The sequence below is a fragment of the Diorhabda carinulata genome, chromosome 3 (assembly GCF_026250575.1).
Source record: "Diorhabda carinulata isolate Delta chromosome 3, icDioCari1.1, whole genome shotgun sequence".
In the NCBI taxonomy this organism is placed as follows: Eukaryota; Metazoa; Arthropoda; class Insecta; order Coleoptera; family Chrysomelidae; genus Diorhabda; species Diorhabda carinulata.
In genome coordinates, this window is record NC_079462.1 from 13,784,607 (window position 1) to 13,809,735 (window position 25,129).

Sequence of the window (25,129 nt, forward strand, 5' to 3'; positions counted from 1 at the left end):
ACATTTATTTTTTGAATATAATCAATAATGAATATTGTACACTGCAATTTTAATTGTTGATAGTTTCGTTTTGCTGTTCTAATAAAGTATCTTTTAAAGTGTAGTAACTCATAATTGGTATAAATATTATAAACATATTATGTTTATCTGACCAAGAATCTAACGTAGAATTTGATATTGTATTAATAGTTTCTTCTCTTTTGTTATAATAAATTTGTTTTAAAAAATTTGATAAAAAACGAATATTATTTCGATCTCTTCTCCGGAATCATTTAGGGTATTAACATTACAGAGAAGCATCGTAATTTGCATGTATCATCAACCATAACTGTTTTTCGAAGTTTTTGAACCTCCATAATCGTCATAAAGATTTGAATTCTATGCTTCATTTCCACAGAATTACTGTTGTAAATGTTGAATATTTCAATTGAAAATTGATTTGTTTCAAAACGATATTAGAACCTTTTACTCTGATAAAAAATTGAATCCGACTGAACACAAATTATACAAACATTGGAATTCTGTGAACTTGATATACTAAATATTCTAATCAATATAAATTCAACCTTTCTTTTCTGAAAATTTGTAAATTTGTCATGTACTCATATGTATTAATCTTTTATTTCGAATCAATGTTGTATTGAAGTAAGGAAACTTACCCTTTAGTCTGTCGTTTTGACAATTTAAAAATTTTGAAGTTTCATAAATTTCTATGAGATATTTTCAAAAAACATGTCTACCTCTCCCAGATCCATCGAAGGACGAGTTCTTTCTTACTTAAAAGATCAAGAACGTCATTTCTGTAGTGAACATGATGAAATTGAAAAAGAAGATAGGGATATACCCGAGGAACATGCCGAGAATATTTTGAAAGAGATCCTATTAAAAGTGAACAAAAGGATAGTTTGTAAAGATCGATACGATAACTTGAAATTATGGCATAATCAGTTCCCTTTATTTGATTTAGAAGATATTATTCCCGACTTTTGTATCAGTAAGTATGCTAGGTCATCTATTTACTCATATAGAGTCTAGAGTGTTATTTATTACAATTTATGTTAACGATGGCATAAATTGAATAAGATATTCTAAAATTGGTTTTTATTCAGCTTAAACTGAATACCGTGTAACATAATAACAAGAAATTGGTTACTTTGAGTCTAAAAACTCTGTGTTTTACTACGACAATTACCACTTCTGATAAAAAACGTAATGGAAAAGTATTAAAAGATGCAGTAATTTGAGTTTTTATTGTTTCACAAAATTTTCGATATAAATTAGAATTCTTATAATAATGATAAACAAAATTATTTTTTTAAATGAACCATCAACATTCATAAAATAAACAATAGCGTTTCAACCTTTATAAGTAAACAGGACTACATCCCAACTCCAACATCAAGACCAGGGCAGACTGGAATTTAAGACTTCACAAATTATTGATAACTACTTACAATTAATTTGTTTTAAAAGTACTACATGATATCGAAAAAGATATAGAACCACCAACTAAAGTTTTCGCTTCATAAGGGATAGTTATCAACAATCTGATTACATGAATTAAAATCAGAAAACTGAGATAAAATGGTTTTGAATGGATACTTTGCTTGTTTTTTTCTATTAATTTACTGTTGTAATTTATGTGGAAGTAAATGATAAATTTCACAATTCACAACTACCATATTCGATAGTAAAGGCTGGTGTTCTGGCTATTATCATTCCATCCATCCTTTAATGCAAATTGTGTCTATGACTTATTCTTCCTTCGTTTTGAAAATCAAGAGTACCATAGTTTTTATTATGAATTCAAGTCCATCTACCTTCTCTTTTGTTTCTATTTATTATTGAATAGATGTCTATATACATTTTCAAATTTTTCTTCGATATTTTAAATAAGATTAACTATGAAATTCGAAGCTACCTTCTCATAGGAATTCCAAGTCTCCTTCCTTTTATAACTTTAATGACCTAATAGCGTTAACTTAATCCTTTCCGATATAACTGGTACAATTTTTAGGAAAATCTAGTACACACCACCCCAGGCATGATGTTTAAATCGAAGGAAAACATTCTCTCTCGGGACAGCTCCGCTGCTCGTACAGTTTCGGTACGCGCGACCAAGTTTAATTTTACGCTTTGTATATATTTTTGTGTATATTCTTTTCTTGATTTATATATAGTAAGTTTGAGTAGTTTACAATGAGCGGTTTCTTATTGGGAAAGTGTCAACGAAACACCAAAGTGGACTAACTTAATAACTTTAATAATAACTTTAAATATTATCCGAGTTTTCGAATACTTATGTATTCATCGTCTGGGACTGAAATTATGGCCAAATACAATATAAGAAATATGTAGGAATGTATAACAATAATATAATTTTACTTAGAATAATTAATTAAGATTTTCGGTGGTTGTGGATAGTATTATTGCTTTTTATTGGTTATATTATGAATGACGTCATTCATAATTAATTATTGTAAGTTAAATAGTTAAATTTTATTATTGTTATATATTTATACATATAATTTATATTGTATTTGGCCATAATTTCAGTCCCAGACGATGAATACATAAGTATTCGAAAGCTCGAAAAATATATTCACTTTGGTGTTTCGTTGCCACGTTCCCAATAAGAAACAGATACATATCAATATATATATATATATATATATATATATATATATATATATATATATATATATATATATTTATATATATATATATATATATATATATATATATATATATATATATATACTAAATTAAAACAGAAAACCCGAAAAATTTTAAAATTTTTCTACTCCGATGCAAAAAGATGAGTTGATACATACATTTCTAAAGTTAAAATTATCCCATATAAAATTCACGAATAGTCGCCTGCAGCTTGAATATCAAAATCACGTTTTATATAAGTTTATTTTCCAAATCATACAACTATCTATTACCGATTAAGCTACCCTAATAAGGAAATTAGAAAATGACTAACAATTAAAATAAGTGAAGTAATTCCAATTATTATTTTACAAAAAGTCGAGGAAAAATGTTGAGAAAGAACTGAATCACTTAATAAATGCAAAGAGACAAATATTAAGAAAATTATTAAAACAACAGCCTATTGCTAAAAATACATATGAAATAAAATAAAAGTGGATCGAAAATTTAACTGATACTGTCTTACCAGATGAAGTGGAAAAAGTTTTATCTCTAGGTCCGAATTTTGCACAAAATATTTCTAGTGGGAAAGAATTACTTGTGACAAATATCTAACCAATCATCTATATAACGAAATTTAAAATAAAATAGGATCTGATACTTGTAATATTATCACTAATTTTTAAAATAAATTAAAAAACAAAACACAAAAATGCAATATCAAACCCCAAAATATAACTAAAACCAAAGAATTTATCAATCAAAAAAGGGGTCCCAAAATCTTGAAAGCCGATAAATCTAATAAAACTATTTTCATGAAGATTATAATAATAAAATGATGATATTATTAAGCGATAAGACAACTTACAAAAAAATTAAACAAGACCCTACGAATTCTTATCAAAAACGAAATAATGATCTAATTCGATCTTGCAAAGAATAACTTTTTATTTCGCCATCAGATGCAAAAAAATTGGAAATTCACAATGCCTCACCCCCTAAAATATATATATCAAAAATCCATGTGATTTCAAAGAAAAAATTAAAAGTATAAAAATTCCTAACGAATATGAATTTATTTCGTTAGATGAGGTTTCTTTATATATAAATATTCCTATTAACATTGTGAAAAATATATTGATAGAAAAATGGGACAAAATAAAAGCTAAACTCACACTTACAACAACGTACTTCAAATATGAAAATTTAATATACAAACAAATAAGAAATTAAAGAAAGAGGAGCCCATGTAATTCACAATACAATAAAATCTGCTGCAGACGAGCTACCCGTATATTACGAATGCGTTATTGTGAGGATATATTTATACGATTCGATTTGTAGCTCTAAGGAGTTTCGTGCCGAAACTGAAACGGAACATCAGCAAATGGCTTGCTATTATTCCTGCTTTGGAGAAGGTTCTAAAAATGTATCAGCCGTTAAAAAGCTACTTTTTGAGTATTGAAAAATATCTCCTGTTACTAAAAAACTTTTTTGAAGATTCCATATCTGAATTGTGGTTTTTATTTTTTACATGCTTAGTCAGCAAGTGGTCGTCAAGCTATCTTGAAACTTGATGGTCAAACTATATCGGCAATTGAAATTGCAACTGAAATCAATAAAATAAAACACAATTTAAATCAAAAAGGGTCCAATCAGTTTCTTCCATTTTTGGTCAGTCAATTTATGTTGAAATTGAAAGATAACGATACTGATGTCAATGAAGAGTTTGTGAAAAGGATGGCTACAGTATTTAATAAGATAAGCCGTGAATATGTGGAGCAGTGGACTTGCTTCTATACCAAAGGATAAGAGATATTTTATTGGACAGATTCAGAAAACGTCCCCATATCAAATACATTCAAAAACCTCTGAATATATTAATTGGAAAGAAATATATTGATTGTAATAAAGATACTGATGTTTTACACGAATTTTCATTAATTACTAATTACTTTACAAAAAGTAACAGGATGGAATATTGAATTGAATATATTTTATGTTTGTCTGATACGAATGCTCCAGTAGAAAGAATATTTTCTATTATTAACAAATTGTGGACATCTGAGAAAACCCAGTTACAAATTTCAGTTCTAAGTTTCTGAATAAATAAATAACTACATCCAAGGATTATTCTTCATAAAAAAGTGTTTTGTTTTCATTGACTACCTATTATTTGACCTAAATTTGTCCCATTTCGAGACAAAGAATAAATGGTCACGTCAATTTAATATAACAATCGAAGATAATTTCAGTAAAATTAGAAGCAAAGATAGATTAGTTGCTTCAAAGTTTTATTTGTAACTTAGAAACCAAAGTAAAAATTGAATTTTTGACGAAAGTTACTCATAGAGCTAGAAAATTTTTGGCAGAAAAAGTTGTTAAGACCATTTTTTGTTTTTTCTTGTTTGTTGCCATAATATAGATACAATACAGGGAATATTTTATAACAATAAAATCATACTTGGAAATAACTTCTCAGCTTCAAAGCTATAATGCTGGAAAATTATAACATTGACATTTACCAAGTTTTTCCTCTGTGGTCTACATTTATAATAAATATACTACAATACAATTATTCACTAGCATTACATTAATCTTTCTCACAATCACTGTCGCAAATCAATTACAAATCTATTTAAAACTGGTACATGTTGCATATATTGGTTTTCAACTCTTTCATTATCTGTTCCACAACATTTTTGGGTGAAGTGTTATTAGTTCTTGTCTGTGTTTTTAGTGAGGACCATATTAATTTGATTGTATTTAAAACACTGTAGTACTGAGGTAATTTCGTCTACATTATATTCTTTGGCAATTATTTTTGTTTCTAAAATCTCTACGAGTTGCTTCTTTGTATATATGCTCTTTAAACTATAAATCTTGTTCAAGTATAAACTCCTGTGTGTCTGCTTTAGAAAAATATTTATTTGGAATTTTACGAATTTGTCTTGAATGATACGAGGTTTATATCTAATACAATTACAATGTTTTCATGTAGTGCTGGTACCAGTTTTTCTTTGAACAAAGACTCGAAAAGAGTTCCTTCATTATTCTGGTGGTAATCTAATGAGCTATCGTTAGCATGCCTCGAACATAATAATAATGCATCATTCACCCAACCTTGCTCCCCACCGCAATGTAATATGCATATATGCGTTTACCTCTGGAATGAGGCTATTTTTTTTAATATTTCCAATTATCATTTGTCCAGGCTTTACGAACAGTATCGTCGCTCTCAAACCATGTTTAATCCATGCAATATATTTGTCTTCCTTCATTACAATACTCCCAAATTTTTGTTATTTATTCGATTCTCCTCTTCATCAAACGACCTCTTCCCATTACTGTTTGACTTTTATTTGCTGTTTTATATCTAAAACCTTGTTTTTTTTCAATCTTCCCAGAATTCGTATCGTACATACCTCAAGGTGTTTCCTTTTCAGTTCTAAAAGAATACCTTGAAGATTTGGCATTATGTTTGATGCGAACATACCAAAGAATATTTCGCATATTGGAGTTAACCTATCAGGTTATCAATTAAAAAACTTCCTGAATCATTCCATTTTGGTCCCATCGTCATACCTTGCTTCGTAATTTTGTAAAGTGTAGTCTGAGGACTACTTGTCAAAAACATCGTTTCCTGTTAAAATAACTTTTTGGGCATCTATTGATAGATGTTGCTGTCTCGTTTCAACTTTTTAGTCTCTCTGTGCTAGGCTCTAGAAGTATGATTAACGAATCTGCAAATCGACTTGTTGATTGTTGATCTTGAAGCCACGGTTGCCACAGAAATTGTTGATCAACTTTTATTTGAAAATAATTATACCTTTAATACACTGCACACTTGCACAGCTCATAACTAACTACTGGCTGTGGACCGGAAACCCTATTAAAAGTACCTGATGATTATAGAAAAAATATTTATATTTATTAAAAGTTATGTATAATATCCTATTTAGGTCCATTATTTTCAGCATATTACATTCAGTTATATGTATAATTTAACGATTTTATTTATGAATTTCAAGGAATTAATTTTTATGTGTTATTTTTTATCTATACTTTTGAATGATTCTGAAAATTAAATATCGTAACGCGAACCTGTTGATTAATATTCAGTTCCCAGTAAATTTGGTCAAAATAGCATTCATTAATTGAACACCCTAGTATAAAATAATGAAAATAAACTCCACTTGTCTATATTAAATGGATTTATAGGGATTCAAATCCAATACCAACTTTTAATTGCCGCAGAAAATAGAATATCTCAAGAACAATAGAACTTATGTATATGAAACATCATTCAAAGCTAGCCATTTACCATGTAGACTCTGAAAATATGATCAATTGTAGAAATTTTAAAAAATGTCCACTAGAAACCATATAAAAAAACACTCTGTAGACATAATAATACACGCAAATCAATATTCGTCGCAGTATTAGCCAGTAAAATACTTGTTAGAAATAATTTCCAGAGATCGTAGAAATTAGGAGCATTATGAAAAATGTATCTGATATTAACAAAAACTATGACAAAAAATACATAAATCACTAATTATTTCGAAAATTGTTAAGAAATGATAGAATTTCCGTGAAAAGTATACCTGTATACCTTTTAAATTCAAAATATAAGGAGATACAAGAAATGATTAAATAATTCATTGATTAAATTTTAATGAATTTGACAAAATTTCCAAAATCTTGTTTCTCATCAACTGATGGTTCGGATTGTCATAAATCATTTCTAATAATTTTATATTTAGCTTTAGTCTCTTTTTCTTGAAAATTGGTTTTTAAAAAAGATAAAATATTGCAGTTTCCGTCTATTTCGGTATTTATGAAATAATTTCCTATAATATATTAATTAATAGATCACCTGTAAAAAAACATATGTTGTTTCATTTTGGATGTTGTGCTTTGAATCACATGGATTATATAACTCATACAAAAATCAATACATCACAATTCTTGATTGATTGAAGTAAATTTTAATAATGTCATAGTTTTATACAATATACATTTTTTACATTTAATATTTTTTGTCCCCGATGATGAATACATAAATATTCGAAAGCTTGTAATTTATATTAAAAATATTATGATTTGGTGTTTGTCACAATCCAAAATAAGTAATTCAGATGCGTTTAAACATAGAGAAAAAAATACATCTGTGAGATTTATACAATAAATAATTATTATAAGTATCGCATTTCGATTCAAATAGACAATATATGAGATTGTGAAATTAAATTATGCTTAGTTGTTTGTGTAGCAGCTGTGTTTGATCTATGTAAATTTCTTAACAGTTTTAATCGAATAATAATTTTAGGCGAAGAAATGATGAAAGAATTGGCTTTTCCCGAGACACTCGTGATCAGTGAATTAGATGGAGACTCAGATATGTCTGAAACAGTTCCTAACCCTGTTGGAGCACTAGTTTTAAATATTCTTGTAACGGATGCTGTTTTACCTGAAAGTATAAAGAAGGAATCCATAGATGCGGAATTGGAAATCGAAGTCATGCAAGCTTTACAAAAAGCAAAACAAGGTACTTCCCACACCACACATGTATACATACATGAAATATAGGTTAAGAAATTTCAAGGACTCTGTTTTTTAACTGTGACAGAATTATTCTTCACATTTTGCCTGAGTATCTAATAAATTACGTATTAAGAAACAGACGAGATTGCTCCAACATTTCTTCCTTCTATAGTGAACTAAGTATTAAAACTACTATTGATTGCAAATAGTATATTATGAATTTCATTACATAAAGATATAAAATTATATTATCTACATATATCACATACTTTTTTCATATATAGAGCCCCTCGGGAAGGATATCATGAGGCTACTAAAAAGTGTCAACTCCTATTCTTCATCAATTTTCAGGTAATTTGCGAAATTGACCTAACATTCTAATTGGCTATAGTATTTACTCATTTGATTTTTAAGTTTTTTCCATAATGTAATACAATACTATTAAGTATTCGACTGGAATTAGCTAAACTAGGAAATTCTAGGACTGGCTTTGGAAAAATCAATGTACGATCAAATCTTACCAAAGATAGATCAATTAACTGACTAAAACTAAAATAATTTACACTCAACACACATTCACATATGAGGTTTGATTTTCCAATCAATTTAATATACTATTTTCTCTAAAAATTCAAATTTCAGAAACAATTCTACCCTTAATGGGAAATTTATACATACATATTAGATTATGTTGTAGGTCGGTACTGATTTCTGTTAAAATACTCGAAATTTGTTACTTCATTAATGTTGTTCCATTTTTCATAAGATTTGATCGTTCCCTAAAAATAGAATACAAGTAAGGCAACATATGCACATATGTCGCTTTCATTGGTTATTTATGTAGTTTGAAAATCAGTTATTACATTTTAAAAAAATATTATGCAGAGTGCAATTTTCGATACCAATCCCTTGATTTTTCCACAGCCAGGTTTAGAATTTCTAAGTTAAGTTAATACCAATCGAATGCTTGATAGTAGTGTGTTGCACCATGAAAAAATTTAAAATATGAAATAAGCAATTCGACTTGGACAGCTTAGAGCATAGAAGAAAGGTCGCGGACTTGACTCTGTTTTACCGATACTACCACGGCAGATGCTATTCTGAGCTATTCAGCATAATTCCACCTAGATCAGTATTTTCAAGATCTACACCGAAGCGCCTACAGACGCCTAGAACATCAATTTAGCAGAATTCCTTTCTATGGAGAAGTGTCAGCCTGCGGAATCAGCTCCCAAAGCACGTCTTTCCCTACAGATGTTCAAGATCCACATGCATCTCCACACAGCAGGCGCCATTCGAACTACTTAAGTGTAATAGGGTTTACCCTCTTGTGCTTGCTTGTTTTATAAAAAAAATAATTCTTTTATATAAATTTCAGTGCACCAGCAATATGAGCTGCTTTTTTTTCATAAATTCAAATTAGAAATATGAAAATTGAAGAAAGAAATCTTTCTGTGGTTAAGACAGATTTATTTTGTAGTAAGTGATCCCTAAATAAGAGGCGACTGGTAATGAGACGTTCACAAGGCAAAAATAAGAATATATGAAAGGATATTAGTTAACTTGTAGATGTTACTGAACGCGTCATATGGATTACGAGAAAATAAGATTTGTAGTCACTCATTTATTTGCGACCCACTTATTTAATTACGAAAGCTTCATAATTTCTGTCGAACCAGCCTATTTTCTCCTAGTTGCAGCGAAAGATAAATTAGGAGTTAATTAAACTTAACCCAATAATATATCTAATATATCGCATCACAAATTTATAATTCATATTATTGCCATGGGTTCTAGTTTTGGTACACCTTATAATATTTCAGACAAGATGAATCTGTTTAACAAAATCGAATATAATAAATATTCTATTTATAAAATACTTTTGTAATATATTACGGTTTTGCTGCCTATTGCTAAGGTACATTTCACGATATAATACATAACATTTTATCAAATTATTTCAGTAACATACAAATCGAAAAATGAAGAAAGAAATTTCAAAATAAATAGCGTTGGAAATTTGATTCTTGAAATAGCCGAATACAAATACATTCAAAAAAAGTACATCTTCTTTAAATGGTTCATACACATAAAAATATTAATTCCTTAAAAATAAAAAAGACTCGAGAAGTTGAGGAATATTTATAATACATGTACATTTCATAAATGTTAATGTAACAATGTATCTAATCTTTAATGATATTTTTCGAAAAAATTTCAGTTGCTGGTTCTATGAACATTAACCCGGACGTTGAACGCATTGAAGTCGATCAAATTGAAGAGCAGCTGCAGAAGTCATTAACTGACTACGATAGATTATTGAATGCCGAAATGATGGCCAATACCAAAAAATTTATAGTGCATGTTTCATCTCAATTTAACAATGGTTATAATTGTGGATCCAGGATAACTGCTTGGGTGGACAGAAAGTTTCATACCCTGGAAGAGAAAAGAACAGAGTAAATTTATTAAAACAGTAATTTAAAAGACATTGTTTCCAAATTCAATATAAAATAATAGAATTATTTTTCTCCACTTATATATAGTTCATAGTTAAGATAGTGGGTGGTCAGAACCGCTGTACTTTACTTGAAACTATCAAAGGTTTGACTGTTTATCGAATCAGCCTAGTGACTAAACACCAAAATGAGCTGGACCAGCCATTACGCACTATTTCATGTAAACTTTTGTACTTGTGCACAAGCCTAGAGCATATCATTTAGGTCGTTATGATTTTTATTGCAACTTATCTATTTGAGCAGATTGAGATCACTGTTTTCAAGTATCGCCCATCAAATTCCTTAGCAGCGTAGACTGCGGCTTGGAAGACGGTTGCATATTCTCAAAGCGAGAAAAAAAAACAATTATTTTAGGGTATCATCCACAGAAGCCATCCATTCGTGGTTCCATTATTTAGTAATGCAATCTTGGAGTCTCCCGCCCACTGTTCTGTTTCAGTAATGTGTGCCTCTAAGCACTTATTAGTGAGGGTCATAAGCACCATTTGGTCACTGCCCATCAAAGTGATTGGATACTCATTTGTAGCTTGGGTCCAAGTACATAGTTATAAGCTAAAAAAGCTAAAAAGGTATTAATTAGTTAGCTAATGAAATCATACCGGCCGAATCAATATGTGAAATTTTGGATTTCATGTCTTTATTATTTCTTGTATAATTGACAGTTAATATGTAGTATCTAGTTGGAGAAAAAATGAACTGCTTAGAATTTACAAGACCAATATTTATTAATGTGAAAAATTTTGTGAAGAAAAAGAAATTAATTTAGTGTTGTTTCTAGATATTTACAAGAAGACGCATTTCTTAACGAGAAATCGCTATATATTGGATTGTTGAGCAAAAAATATTACGTAAGACACACCAGTTCAAAAGAAGATGTGGATGAGAGAAAATATTACAGTCTTGCGAAATGCCAAAATTTAGTTTGTGAAGGAGCAAATTTCATTCTAATGAGATATTTGGCAATTACAAGATACAAAGGTGAATTTGAATTAAGTACGACGTATATCAATGGAGATTTATGCCGAAACATCTATGTAAGTATTGTATATATGTATGAATTGTAAAGAAGTCTTTGCCAGCTATATTATGAGTGGTTTCTTATTGGAAACGTGGCAATGAAACACCAAAATAGACTAACTTTTATATTCTTTTCTGAGCTTTCGAATACTTATGTATTCATCTTCTGGTACTGAAATCATAGTCGAATACAATATAAGAAATATGTATAAAAATAATAAAATTTCTACTTACAATAATTAATTAAGATTTTCGGTAGTTTTGAATATTCAAATTAATCAATAAATATTCAGCTACATTCATAACGACCTAGCCTATTAAAATTGAATGTTATCCATAAATTAACAAATCAAAATTGAACATCATGCACTCCAACTTATCCTTATCTAAGCTATAAAAATTCAACATCATTCATATTCTATTAATCAATATTTCTATTAACGTCAATTTGAATTGGATATTGGATTTTGAGACCTATGAATTTAAAATTTTTACAAAAATTAATACGATTCGAAGCCACCGAAAATCTATATATATATATATATATATATATATATATATATATATATATATATATATATATATATATATATATATATATGGGTGATTCCGTTCTAACTGTGATATTCAATGTCCTGTATTGTTTTTTTGTACTAGTCATTAATTAATAATCAATTAATAAAAATTTTGTGTTAATTGAATAATTCTTAAGATATTTAAACATTATTTTTATACAATATAACTTGCCACTTAAAGAAAACTTATACTACATCACTTGAATGTCAGTACCGTGTCATGTCCATTCCTAGAATTTACCGATAAATTATTAATTTTTTTTGTCGTAACAAATGATTTAAACTAATTACCTTATAAATTCTAATGTTTATGATCAAACTGAGGAAAATTGATGCACTTGTTGTTTAATATCTTAAGTTACCATGTCAGTACCGTGTCATGTCCATTCCTAGAATTTACCGATAAATTATTAATTTTTTTTGTCGTAACAAATGATTTAAACTAATTACCTTATAAATTCTAATGTTTATGATCAAACTGAGGAAAATTGATACACTTGTTGTTTAATATCTTAAGTTACCATGTCAGTACCGTGGATAAATGAGTCAGTACCGTGGAACTCAAAATCCGACATTTGTGTCTTGCTCGTGATACTTTGAAGTTGTAGTAAATTCCTCTTAGAGTTTTATTTTTACAGTAAAATAGATGAATAATATGCATAAAAAAGTTAGAAAAGTTAAATTTTAAAATCTTGAAATTTTGAATACAAAAAATCACAGTTAGAACGGAATCACCCATATTTCTTATTTGGAATGTGACAAGGAAATACCAAAGTGAGTGGACTAACTTCAATATATTTTCCGAGCTTTCGAATAATAATTAACCAAAATTTCCGGTGATTTTTGATATTATTAAAGCTTGTAAAAATACAGAAAATATCAGTCAAATTTACACTTTACATTTATTAACTATATCAAACAACCCAAGAGATACCAAGAGACTCCATTTTAAGTAACAAAGTACAAATAATATTGAATACAAATAAACACCATTTCTTTTATCTCAGAGCAATCTTCTTTTTTTCTTTTATCATACATAATTTTAATTTTTTATTTGTTAAATACTAAGATTGCTGTCTTATATAAAAACAGCGTCAAAATCATTACAAGGTACTTGATATATAATATTACATATTGTGCTTTGAGTGTTTTAGTTTAGTGAACTAGCTATTTTGTTAATGTATTATATCTTTGATGATTTTTGTAAAATGATTTGCTAGTCGTTACATTTTGATGTTTCTTGTTTGATTATAGTATCTGTTTATCCTTCTTTTAAATATTTTATTTATCATTTTCAGGAGAATTCTTTTCTTCTAATACAGCTTTTGCTTTACTAATAGCTATGCATTTAAATTCAGGATCTGATAGCTGGATAGCTCTATCAGCCAAACTTAGGTTCACTAATCTTTTTAATAGGATGGCATATATACATTCCTCAACTCAAGATCTTCCATTACTAATTGTGCTATAACACTTAATATAGATGCTCCCATATATCAAAACTATCAATTTGTTTATATATTTCATTCTCAAATTTGAAGTATATTATTGTGTTTGTTCTATAGCTTTGATGAAATCGTTTTGGAGTATGTCTGTGTATGTCTCTGACTACATCTAGCGATATAAATACATATTCCTTAGTAAATTTGATATTTTTAATTTTTTCTCTGAAATTTCTTGTGCTATTGATATATTTGTTTTAGTATCAAATTTTCTTCATAATATTTTTCAAATCATTATATAATGGGATGAAAGGAGTTTTTGTAATGGCAACTATTGGTCGAACAGGTAAGTCAGATTTGTGTAGTGGACCATATATAGGTAATGAATAGTGTCGAAGACTGTAATAATTCGTGCACACCGAAATAAATGGTAAAATTTGCGGTAAATTTGTTATCGCTTTCACCAAATATAGTAGTTAAAAAATCACGTCTGTCATTACTTCAATAAAAATCACTTCGCTGAAGAGAAAACTATGGGGATGGACCAGAGTTCGGCATAAAAGGAAAATTTTTTAAAACGTCTTTTTCACTTGCTGTTTCCCGTTCGGGTTGATTCTTCTTCCTTCTCATTTTAATTATTAGGTTTGTTGCAGTTTTGTTTGACTATAAAACTATACAGGGTAATCACAATCCAATGGTCAGTTGGATTTCTCGGCAATTATAGGTAGATTGAGAGTATTTCAATAACTGGACTTCGCAAGGAGTTCGTAGAGGCATAGTTTTGCTCATTTAAAAGAAGAAATTTGGATTGAGGTAGTATGAGTTTAAAATTTACTGTAAAAACTTTGTTTAGAAAGGAAACTTGTTATTTTTATCAATATTTTTCGTAACTGATATTATCTCTGAAAGTATTTCATTTGGATTTGCTATAGAATTATGGAAAGTATTCATTTTCAATTCTGTGCGCGAACCATTCACAATTACCCATGATTCCATAAAAATTTGGAATTGAATCTAAATATAATTTAAGTAGTTGGCAGTTTGTACCTGATGTGGTCATTTTTAAATCAATATTTTCTAAACTATTTTCACTAGAACTATTTTTAAAATTATTATACAACTAAAGCTATCATATTCAAGGGATCCTAAAGGTTGGAACGATGTTAGTTCTTAACCCAGAAAAATCGTAGTCCTCGTTTTCTAGTTGTTCTGAAGTTATTTACTAGTTTCGTTCTCTGGAACCTCTGGAATCGCTCGATGTCCACTCGAACTATCTGCAGTTCTTCGATATGCACTCGAATTCACAGTTTCCGAAGACAAATTAGAATAAATATTCTGATTAATCGTTGAAACGAAAAATTTCCTGTGCAATACGTTAAATTTCGTTACTGAACATCGAGATGGCGATTTTTGAAAACAAATTACACTTTGAAAAACATTTATTCAATACATTGACAAAACAAAATCTGATACTATAATTAAATAACTCAATTCTCCTACTCCAACTAATCTGACTGGCGTACTAGAAGAATTTCAAATTGAATGAACCCAGTATTAGTTTTACAGGCTTCTTTATATATTAATTCTTATCTTATACAATAATAATTATAAAAATAGATAAATATATTTATGGTTCATTATAGTCACATCAATAATAATTAAATAATAAATAATTGAAGACGATATCTTAAGGGGGTTGAAGTTGAATCTATAAAACTAACAGAAAGACTAAGCACAAACAAATTTATAGCAACGATAACTTAATGAGGCTAGAATTCATAATAATAAATAAGTAATTGATGATGATGCGCCGCTGTGAAAATGGTTGTTTTGGATTACTTAACTCCTCCCTACACAAGTTCAGAAAATCTGGGTTCGCAGTTTTTCTGAGTCCCTCTTTGTATTTTCTAAATAGGTAGGCCAAAAAATAGCAAATCTTGCTTGCAGATGAAGATGTCTTCTACTTTTGGGCATATTTCTGTTACTGACCATTGCGTACTTTCAATAAGTAATACATAAGGATGAGGTAATATAATAGTTTGGTTCAGGATGAGTATAAGGTATATTTTATACAATGTAAACGGAATTGGATACAATACAATACTTCTTTTTATTGTAACTTGTTAATATTGTTAATAATTTATTAGTGCCTGGAATTTAATTATTCTATCTTTGCCATATGTTGTTTGACGAGAAAATATCAAATCATTTTCATGGTTTGATTTAGAATGGAAATATGCAGAGTATTTTCTTTAGCAAAAGATATTATTAATTAAATATTGAATTTTATTCAGCTGATTTATAATGTTGCCTAAAATTAAGAATAAGTAAAATGCATGAGAAACATTGAACATAGGTCGATCTATTTGTTGTAATTTAATGATGATTATGTTTTGATTATTCGTTAGTTTTTGTAATTGAGATTCATACGCTTTGATTACTTTCGTCAATATCGAATGTTCTTTTGCATATTCATGTGCCAAAAAGCCATTTATTTACTTTTCCTACTACATTGAATACATCCCTGTTGGATTTGTGCTTAATTTTATGGTAAAGAAGGGCATGGTTAAGTTTTCGATGAGTCACGAAGGTAAATTCTAAATTAATATTTACTAATAGGTGGTTAAACTGCTCGAGACATAAATCTATATTGCTAATATTAATATGATATGAAAATGTGTCTTGAGTATTAGTTACGTACGCGGAACCTAGGGAAACGGGAAGAATTAGGTTTCAAATTTCCTTGATCTGAATTGCAGTCGCTATTATTATTAAGAGTATTAAGCATTAAGAGTAGGAGAAAGATTTTTGCCATCTGGAAAAAGAAAACGTTGTGGTTTTATATTATTTTTATGAATTTTTCTTTTATTTTGGATGATGACATTATCGTTTTCCTCAATAGGAGTAGAGATTTTCTCATACTTGTTTAACATTTTGATTTTTCGAAAGAATTTCTTTTCGTATAAAGGTTTATCGGGGTCGATAGTAATATTTTAACTTCTATTTACGATTATCAAGTTTTCCTCTAATGATTTGATTAATGCGCTATGAGTTGAATTGTTATAGGAGAGTATGGCGTAATTAATTAATTGAACAATATTCCCATTTTTATCTTTATTTTTCAGTGTTACTATGGTTTCCTTTAAGGTGGAGTGGAATCTTTCGATAGGACTATTAGAGTTTGGATTTCTAGGTGTACAGTAATGCATTTCAATATTGTGTAAGGAATATAAATTGTTGTTGTTTTACCATTATCTGATGTTATTTTTCTTGGTATGCCATAATGATTGAAGTATATTATTAATTTATCTATTATTTCGGTGCCCGTTTGAGTATTTAGGAGATAAGCTTGACCTAACTTAGAAAAACTATCAATGTTTGTTAAAAAATACGTATTATGTGTTTTGAACGTGTCTATCTAGATATGATCGAAGGGTTCATATAGACTATAGGAGTAGGTTTAAATACTAATTTGTTTGGGTGTCTCTTGTATTTTTATTATTGACAAATCTTACAAAGATTGACATAAGTTTTCACATCGTTCTCTAAATTTGGCCAATAATAGACTTTTTTTAAGGGAAGCAATATTTTCTGTTATACCTGTATGAGAAGTTTTAGTTTCATGAAAAAACTTTATCTTGTTGGATGTCATTGTCTGTTATATCTTCCAATATTGTATTGGTTATATATAAAATAAGAGAACCTGTTCTAAAATAGTTTTGAAAAACTCTTAATATTAGAAGTTCAAGGTTTTTATTTTTAAAATACATCCAATAAGTCAATTTTGAAATGAAGTTTTCTTTAATTATTTTGCAAATATCGTTTTCAAAGAGATCATTGGGTAAAAATATATATGATCTTTGTTTATCAAAAATGTTTTCTTATTTTTGTTATATTGTCATTTGAATATCTAAACACGATTTGATTTTTATATACGTTTAATGGTTTTTTATGTATGGGGCTCCTATTATGTGATTTTCTGTATTAGTGTATATAGTCTCTTTGATTCTCGATGTTTTTATTGAGGTCTTTGTCGTGTTTAATTATTATATCTGATAAAATTTTGAGTTTTAGTTCTAAGCTCGCATCTAAGGTATGTAAGATTTCGTCTAAATCGGTATTATCTAGGTAAGGTAGATCATTAGAATCGAAATTTGAAAAAAGGGAAATATTCTCGTCGTCTTTTTTGTCTATGGCGTTAATTTGGATTCTGAAAAGGGCATCATTATTTGTATTGTTTTTATAAGGCATAAAGAATTCAGTATTTTCTTCTAAATCGGTATTTATTCTTTTTAAGACTACGGAGTTTGCGGGAATTTTATTTTTTCTTAAGTTAAAATCTTTTCTATAGTAAAGATAGCAAGTAGTGCTAATTAAATAACCATTGTTTAGGTCTATATTAAGTTTTAATTTTCTTAAATTGCGTAATCCTAAAATGCCGTCAAAATAGACGTAGAAATTATAAAGAATGAATTATAATTCTTCTAGTAAATTGAATTCTTCTAGCAAGGGTATTTTTGCTTTGTTTTTGTATTACCGGTACATGTTATTAAGGTATGGTTCGAGTGAAATATCTTTTTTGTGAAATTTTATTCAGATACATATAGTCGCAAGGTGGAACCGAGGCATCCGGTATATATAAGTAATTTTAAAAGTGGGTTTGATATTTGAATGTAAGGTAATGTATTCATTTGAAAGCTATTTATGTTTGATACTGATTTGTTTCTGAGGCTGGTATAGGAAAATTTTTCGTTATCGTTAAGGTCGGAATTATCATTCGTAATTTCGTTTGAATTATTGAAATATAAGTAATGTAATTATCCTCTAAAAAAAAAAAAAGATTCGGATCGTAAACAGAATTTTCATAAGAGTTTTCTTCTAAGTTGTGTCCATGGTTGACATTGGTAATTTCAGTAGATGTAAATTGAAGTCTACGGGGGTTAGCGAGAAATAGATTTTGTCTGAAGAGAAGGTATTCTACTAATTGCAGACATTGGTACAGGTTTACTAGTGGATTTATGAAAATTTTCTGGAGAAAATACGTATTGTGCTTTGGTTGACTGAAATAATTTTTTTGCTATGCAATTCAGTGCGGGGATAGAAATGAGAAGGATATGATGTATGTTCCCTTGGTTATTGATGCAAAATCTTTGATTTTATTTTTGTTTGGTGGGTAAAAGTAATTTTTTGTTGAATCAAACTGTGATTGAAAACAAGACTGTTTGCGTCTTCTAGGGCGGAGTGCAGGTCGCTGGATCATTATGTGATCATTCTGAATATAGGGTAAGAGTGTGGATGAAGGAAGGGGATTTTTAGGATTATGAGAATTGTTTAAGTGGTACGCAAACTAATGATTTCGAGGATTCAATTAATTGATAGGGATGTTCGTCATTGATTAAAAGGGAATTTTGAGAATGTATCTAATAATTATAAGATCAATATTCGAAAGTTCTTGCTGAGATAGGGTTATAGTTTGAATTAGTTTAAATAGCAATTAGTTTATAGATTGAAAGCTCAATATTTCATTATGAACAGCAATGTATCCATTGAAATCTGTTTACTGCGGCAACAATTATTTTACTAATATTATAATCAAATTGTTGAATCTCGTATCAATAGAGTGTTCAAAAGATATTTGTTTATTATTTCATTTTATTTTAACCTCTACAGTAGTAATAAGTGATTTTAATAATTTCATGTCAAAATCGTCTGGATATCTGTAAATAATAGTTGTTCCTAAAAAGTTTAACAAGCCTTCGGTCGATTTTCTTTTTGTTTATTATATAAGTCTAGTATAAAGGGTTTGAGCTCGTCTTTATGTCATTGGTTGTCTGTTTCATATAACGGGGGATCAAAATCGAAATGTATCTCTTCGGCATATGGGCCATAAAGGGACGCGAGATAAATTGTGAAAAATCGGGACTGTCCCGCTAAAAGCTAGTCACCTTAGGTATATTATATGTTTAATAGTTCCTATGTTATGAGTTTATTATCTTTATATAAGCAATATTGTGTAATAAATCATCAGAGCAAAATATACTTAATATGTTTGGGCAATTATTTCTAAAAATATATTGCTTATAACCTTAGTTAGTATCGAAATAATCGGAAAAATCTTTGCAAAATAATGTATTAGCGTCGTGATTATAATTTTTAAAGACTAGAAACAATAAGAAATTATTATTTTAATACATGTATAGAGTATCAATACAGAAATATCGTTTATAATAATTTATTATAAAATTTTTAAAAAATTTTATTTCCAAAAAAAGCACTTATCACAAGCTAATAGCAATTAACTAAATTTTATTTAATAACCGTTGTAACAAAGATCTTATTATGAACTGTCATAAAAAGCATGTGTTGAGTAAATTTATAATATTGCGTATATCACATACCCAATTTTCAATCGTCTCAATATTCAATTACATATTATACAATTTTCAATATCTATTTACTACTACTTAACAATAACAAATAGATGCCATTTGCCAGATATTAGCGAACGTATCGTCGCGTCGTTCTGGCAGTATATTTACGAAAATGATGTATTCTAGTTTAACGGCCGCAATAATTGTGGAAAATCCAATAAGCATCGTCCTCCTTCCTTTCTAGTATTTGTGAAGCGTTGATTGCGTTGTTCAAATTTTTGAAATTTGTTCGGGGTCATTTATATATAATTTAGTTCCTTTTTTGATATATTCATTTATTGGGTTTTATGTTCTCATATAAAGAAAAGCTTTGCATGAAGTTCATTTTATTTAACCTATAAAAATTTGATCTTATCATAATCTAACCTATAAAAAATTCAATTTGCATAGCAACAAGAATCAATAAACTCCATATTTATGTCCCACGTTAATTTGAATATTGATTTTTGGAATGCATGTATTTAATAATTTTTAGAACCAGATTTCAACACACCAAAATTCTCAATTTATGAATTTAAATAAGTTTTGATATTTTTACCTATAAATTTATACATATTTTTATATTGTAATTTTAACATGCTTTTAGACTCCGATGATTGAAAATAGTAGATTTTGGTGTTTGATTGCTACAATCCCACAATTAATACTTTTATAAACGAATTGTAAACATTTCCTTCCAAACAATATATATAATTATGGTTGCAATATACCTTGTTTGCTTCATGTTTCAGGAGTGCACAGGTCCTTTTATGGGTAAAGTTAACAACAAAGATATGGAGGTATGCAAGATATATAGACACATTATTGAGAAATGTGGTATTGAACATATGTGCGTCACCGTTCTCACTGTTCATGGTAAGTTTTAACAAATATGATAATTTTGAGATATATTTGGAGAATCCAATATCATCTTATTGACAGCTTAAATGGTTGAGCACTGTATTTTTCTCAACAACTCAAGTTAAGTAAAATATAAAATTTTTCAACACACTTCACTGTCTATAACTGCTGAATTCATATCATTGCTACACTAAGGCTATTTTGATGAATCTTCGATCAATAATTTGCTGTATACAAATAAACACTTTCAGATTTACCCTCATTCAAGACAAATCTCCTTATCTCTACACTCCATGCCTTGTGAAATATTACAATGAATATGTAACTAACTTTCAATCAATTTATTAACTAGACATTTTAATATTTCCTCGATCAAACGAAAATTCAATAAAAACAAAATTCATCATTTAGTGGTAAATAATTAAATTACTGTATTAAAACAGTTTCTTCATTTGACTATATAATATGTTAGAAAAAATTTTTCCAAAAAACACTTTTCCTAAATGGCGTCAAAAGCTGATGAAAACAGCGTGTGTGTTGAGACTCATTAGTGTAATAGTGTAATTAGTGTAAAATAAAATTTCGAAATTTTTGTTTTCTACTTTAACTTTTTAAAACAGATATCAATAAAATAATAGAAGTCCCTTGGAACGAGTTAGATTTTCCAACGGTTGTATTTGACTGTGGGTCTTTGTGATTTCTAACTTTTCTATAGGGATTTTATGGTCTGGGTGAGTTTCATGGTTAAGCGCCTTCTTTGTGTGGAGAACATGCTGGTTCTTCAATAAACAGGACACTAGTTGATTGGATCCATTGATCTTGAATTTAAGATGAGTTTTAGATGTTTCTGTTCTTGGTGTAGAAATGGGCAAGCGGCAGCATCATGATCTGTTAGGTCTTGGAAAAATTCTGAATGTAGGGGTGAGAGTTGTTGTAAAAGATTAGAATTTTGATTATTATGAGCAGATAAAGGCTTTAGAAGATTCGTTGAGTTCATAGGGATGTTGATTTTTGACAAGATGGGCATTTTTGGAAGCATTGTGAAAACGTTCATTTTTAGGAATTCTAACTCTTCTAAAGTAAGTAAATTAAAATTAGTTATATCTAAATGAGAGACAGTGATTGTTCTAATTAATTCTATTGACATTACTTCTTTTTGCGTCGAAATCAGCAGACCATGCATTGATTTCAAATATAAGTGCGATACTATTATTATTTTCATTAATAATTTATTAAATCTAGAATCTAAGGATTTGATTTTTAACTGTTTTCGTTAATTAAATTGCTATCCCTTCTATGGCGGTTATTATAAATTAACAAGTGCTTTTTTTTACTCTCGCGTTATCTTATGAATATCATAATACAGTTGTTCACGCAGGTGATTGTAATGAGTATATAGAGCGAGGAGTTGCAAATAAATAACAAAATCAATATTGGAGGTTTCGACCAATAAATTATAATTTTTAATCCAGTTTAATACGTGTCTTTGATAATGTGAGATTTCCCCAATTCTTTGGCATGATACCCGATTTTGATGTGCTGTGAATTTTGACAGGATATCCCAGTGAAAGTTTTATCCTCTAAAATCATGATTCTTTTTAACTAAGTTAGAATTTCTGGAAGCGTTGGTGATGTTCATACTAAACACCCTACCACTCTACCAATACTCCTGTCGCGCGTTTCAATACCCAAGTTATCGTTTTCGGAGACTGAAGGAAGTGTAATTGTTAGTGTTGGTATAGAGGTAACTAGTGTGTTCAGTTCGAGTCTTTCTATCAGTTTTTTCAATTATTGTTGTTGTTTATTTGCATGTATAGTTGTATGAGGGGCTTGTAGTTATGTTTGGTGCTTTTTTACCTCGAATAATATTGAAAAAGATGAAGAATTGTTGCAGACCGTCTATATTGATTATGAAATATAACAACGTGCGTAAAATATCGTCTAAAGGATCGAATGGGTTTGGTTCTAATAATGTACCAATTGTTTCAAAAAGTCCTGAAGGAACCTTTCAACTGCAGAATTACAAGAATTATTTATTTTCCAAGTACATTTCGCAGTTATTAATGAAATTAGGTTATTTGGGAGAAGGCTAGTAAAATTGATTTCACAAATATTTTTGCTTCTGTTCCTCTCCAATGTCTTGCAACAACATTGGCATTCAAAAAAGGTCTTCAACGGTTGAAAATTTATTTTTTCTAAGATAGTTACAAAACTTAAATCTCTGCTAATATAAGTTTGATATTATAACAGCTCCTAGTGACGAGCCCAAAAGCAATAATAGAAACTATCGTCACACTACAAGCGTGAATAAAATCATGTGAAATGGGAAGTAATAATGTAATCCAATCACACCAAATGAAGCTGCAAACAGAGTAAAATATGTTGCAGAGTATTGAACGTTTTTCTTTTTTTGGCAACCATCACATATAAGATATGTAAGGTGTTTAATGTGACGTTTTAAATTGGTATTATCAGGAAGGTACTAATCCTTGTGTTATTTATTCAATGTTAGAGGAAATATTAAAATAACTAAAGATTTGTCAATGACAGTTACATATTCAGTTGTTGATAGCTTAATAGAAAGACCAACAAGATGGTTTTCTTTCACATTACTATTGCCTTATAAAGGAATTATTAAGCATAAGATAAATGGACATTGTTTCCAATAATTCACTCGATAGATTAAACCAAATTAATAGACTGCTTGATGGTTGGTTTTAAACTTTTAATTATAATATAAAATTATATTTGCACCTAAATATTAAAACTATACACCTTCATAAATTAACTTGCTGTGGCTTTTATACCTTAATTTTATACAGATTCCATATATCTTCTTTTCATTGTAGTAAATACTAATTAACCTAAAAATGTACATTCTATGGAGATTTATTATCTTGAAATTTTCAACTTACAGGTAGAATAGTGACCCAAGAATGGGATGGTTGTAGCTATATTATTAATATTAACCCTTTACAATTCGTAAGCATAGGAAAACCCAGTCCTTACGACAGAAAAGGTCTCGAAAATACTTGGTATGATGACTTGCAGCTTTTCTTCAAATACTTAGACTACAAGGTATTTTTTTTATTTTAATCATAGTTAACATTGAAACTTGAAAATCACAATTTTTATATTACAGACGGAAGCTGAAATTAAAATGAAGACTTACATGCATGATCACCCTGAAGTTAAAAATATTTTAGCAGACTATTTGAATAACATAATTTTAATGAAACCACAAAATATTTTAACATTTACAATGGACTTTTTCCAAAGTCTTTGTCCCATGAAATTGGCCAGAATGAGTTACTTGAATTGAAGAGCAACAATAAATATCTTTATGCACCTAAAATTATTTTTTTTCATTGGAGGGAAACACGCATTATCTTTAGGTCCACTGATAATTTATCTCCAAATTCATTTTTGTTCAGTAGCATAGCAGATTCCACATTTTGTCATATTTTTTGGAATACACTGCAGATGAAATATATGTTTACAATTGAAAACGGCAATATCAGAGGCTCTCGAAGAATCTGCAAAACAAAAATTCGATGAAAAATTCTGAGATTCTGAGTTCTAGGTTACATAGAGTTTTGTTTTCATATATTTTTTAATTGAAACTTCTTAAACATACTTTTATTCGAGTTTTATTTCATTAAAATTTTAGTTACAATTTATATTATAACTAAAAAAATTATAGTTAAAACTGAACAAAACACGAATTAAAATTGTTTATCATTAACTGATAACTTATTCTGTTTTATAGAAATCATTTTCATTTTAAGGCCCATGAAACCGTCTTTGTATTTTTCGGAGCTGGTTGGCTCTTTTCAATCCACTGTTTTGACTGTTTTTTAGGTTTCAGATTTCATTTATAGTTATTAATAGATGTAAAAAAATTCAAGTCATTTCACTTGAATCGCGACTTTTTGACTTCCTTTTATATCTCTCTAAGCTCAATCCGACGGTCGTTCAGTATCATACGGTTAATTGTACCATGATACTGCAGTTTTTGACAGTTCCAAATTCTCTTCGTCAGGCAAGCTGATCCCGTCACGTTTGTTTCGGCTCTCCAAAATTTTACAGTAATAAAAGATGGT

The 25,129-nt window shown here is 28.9% G+C and overlaps 2 protein-coding genes across 4 annotated transcripts in view; one reads left to right on the top strand and one right to left on the bottom strand.

Moving 5' to 3' along the window:
- Window positions 1-670: 670 nt before the first annotated feature.
- On the top strand, window positions 671-24,381 carry LOC130891037 (ciliogenesis-associated TTC17-interacting protein-like). The gene is made up of 7 exons (XM_057795526.1): window positions 671-994; window positions 7,988-8,206; window positions 10,424-10,661; window positions 11,500-11,755; window positions 20,918-21,041; window positions 23,944-24,104; window positions 24,169-24,381. The coding sequence occupies exons 1-7, from the start codon at window positions 733-735 to the stop codon at window positions 24,346-24,348; spliced, it is 1,440 nt and encodes a 479-aa protein (XP_057651509.1). The 5' UTR covers window positions 671-732; the 3' UTR covers window positions 24,349-24,381.
- LOC130891034 (vacuolar protein sorting-associated protein 41 homolog) overlaps window positions 23,735-25,129 on the bottom strand; it is a 46,652-nt gene continuing 45,257 nt past the window's right edge. Inside the window, exons 14-16 of one of the 3 annotated variants that reach the window (XR_009058843.1) lie at window positions 24,376-24,562; window positions 23,942-24,175; window positions 23,735-23,890 (exon numbers count right to left, since the gene is read on the bottom strand). Coding sequence is in view for 1 of the 3 variants with exons in the window: in XM_057795522.1 (XP_057651505.1) it covers window positions 24,447-24,562 (116 nt within the window). In the remaining 2 variants the exon portion in view is untranslated. Of the gene's footprint in view, window positions 23,891-23,941; window positions 24,176-24,239; window positions 24,563-25,129 lie in introns of those variants that run through there. The other 2 variants (XR_009058844.1, XM_057795522.1) reach the window with 2 other exon arrangements.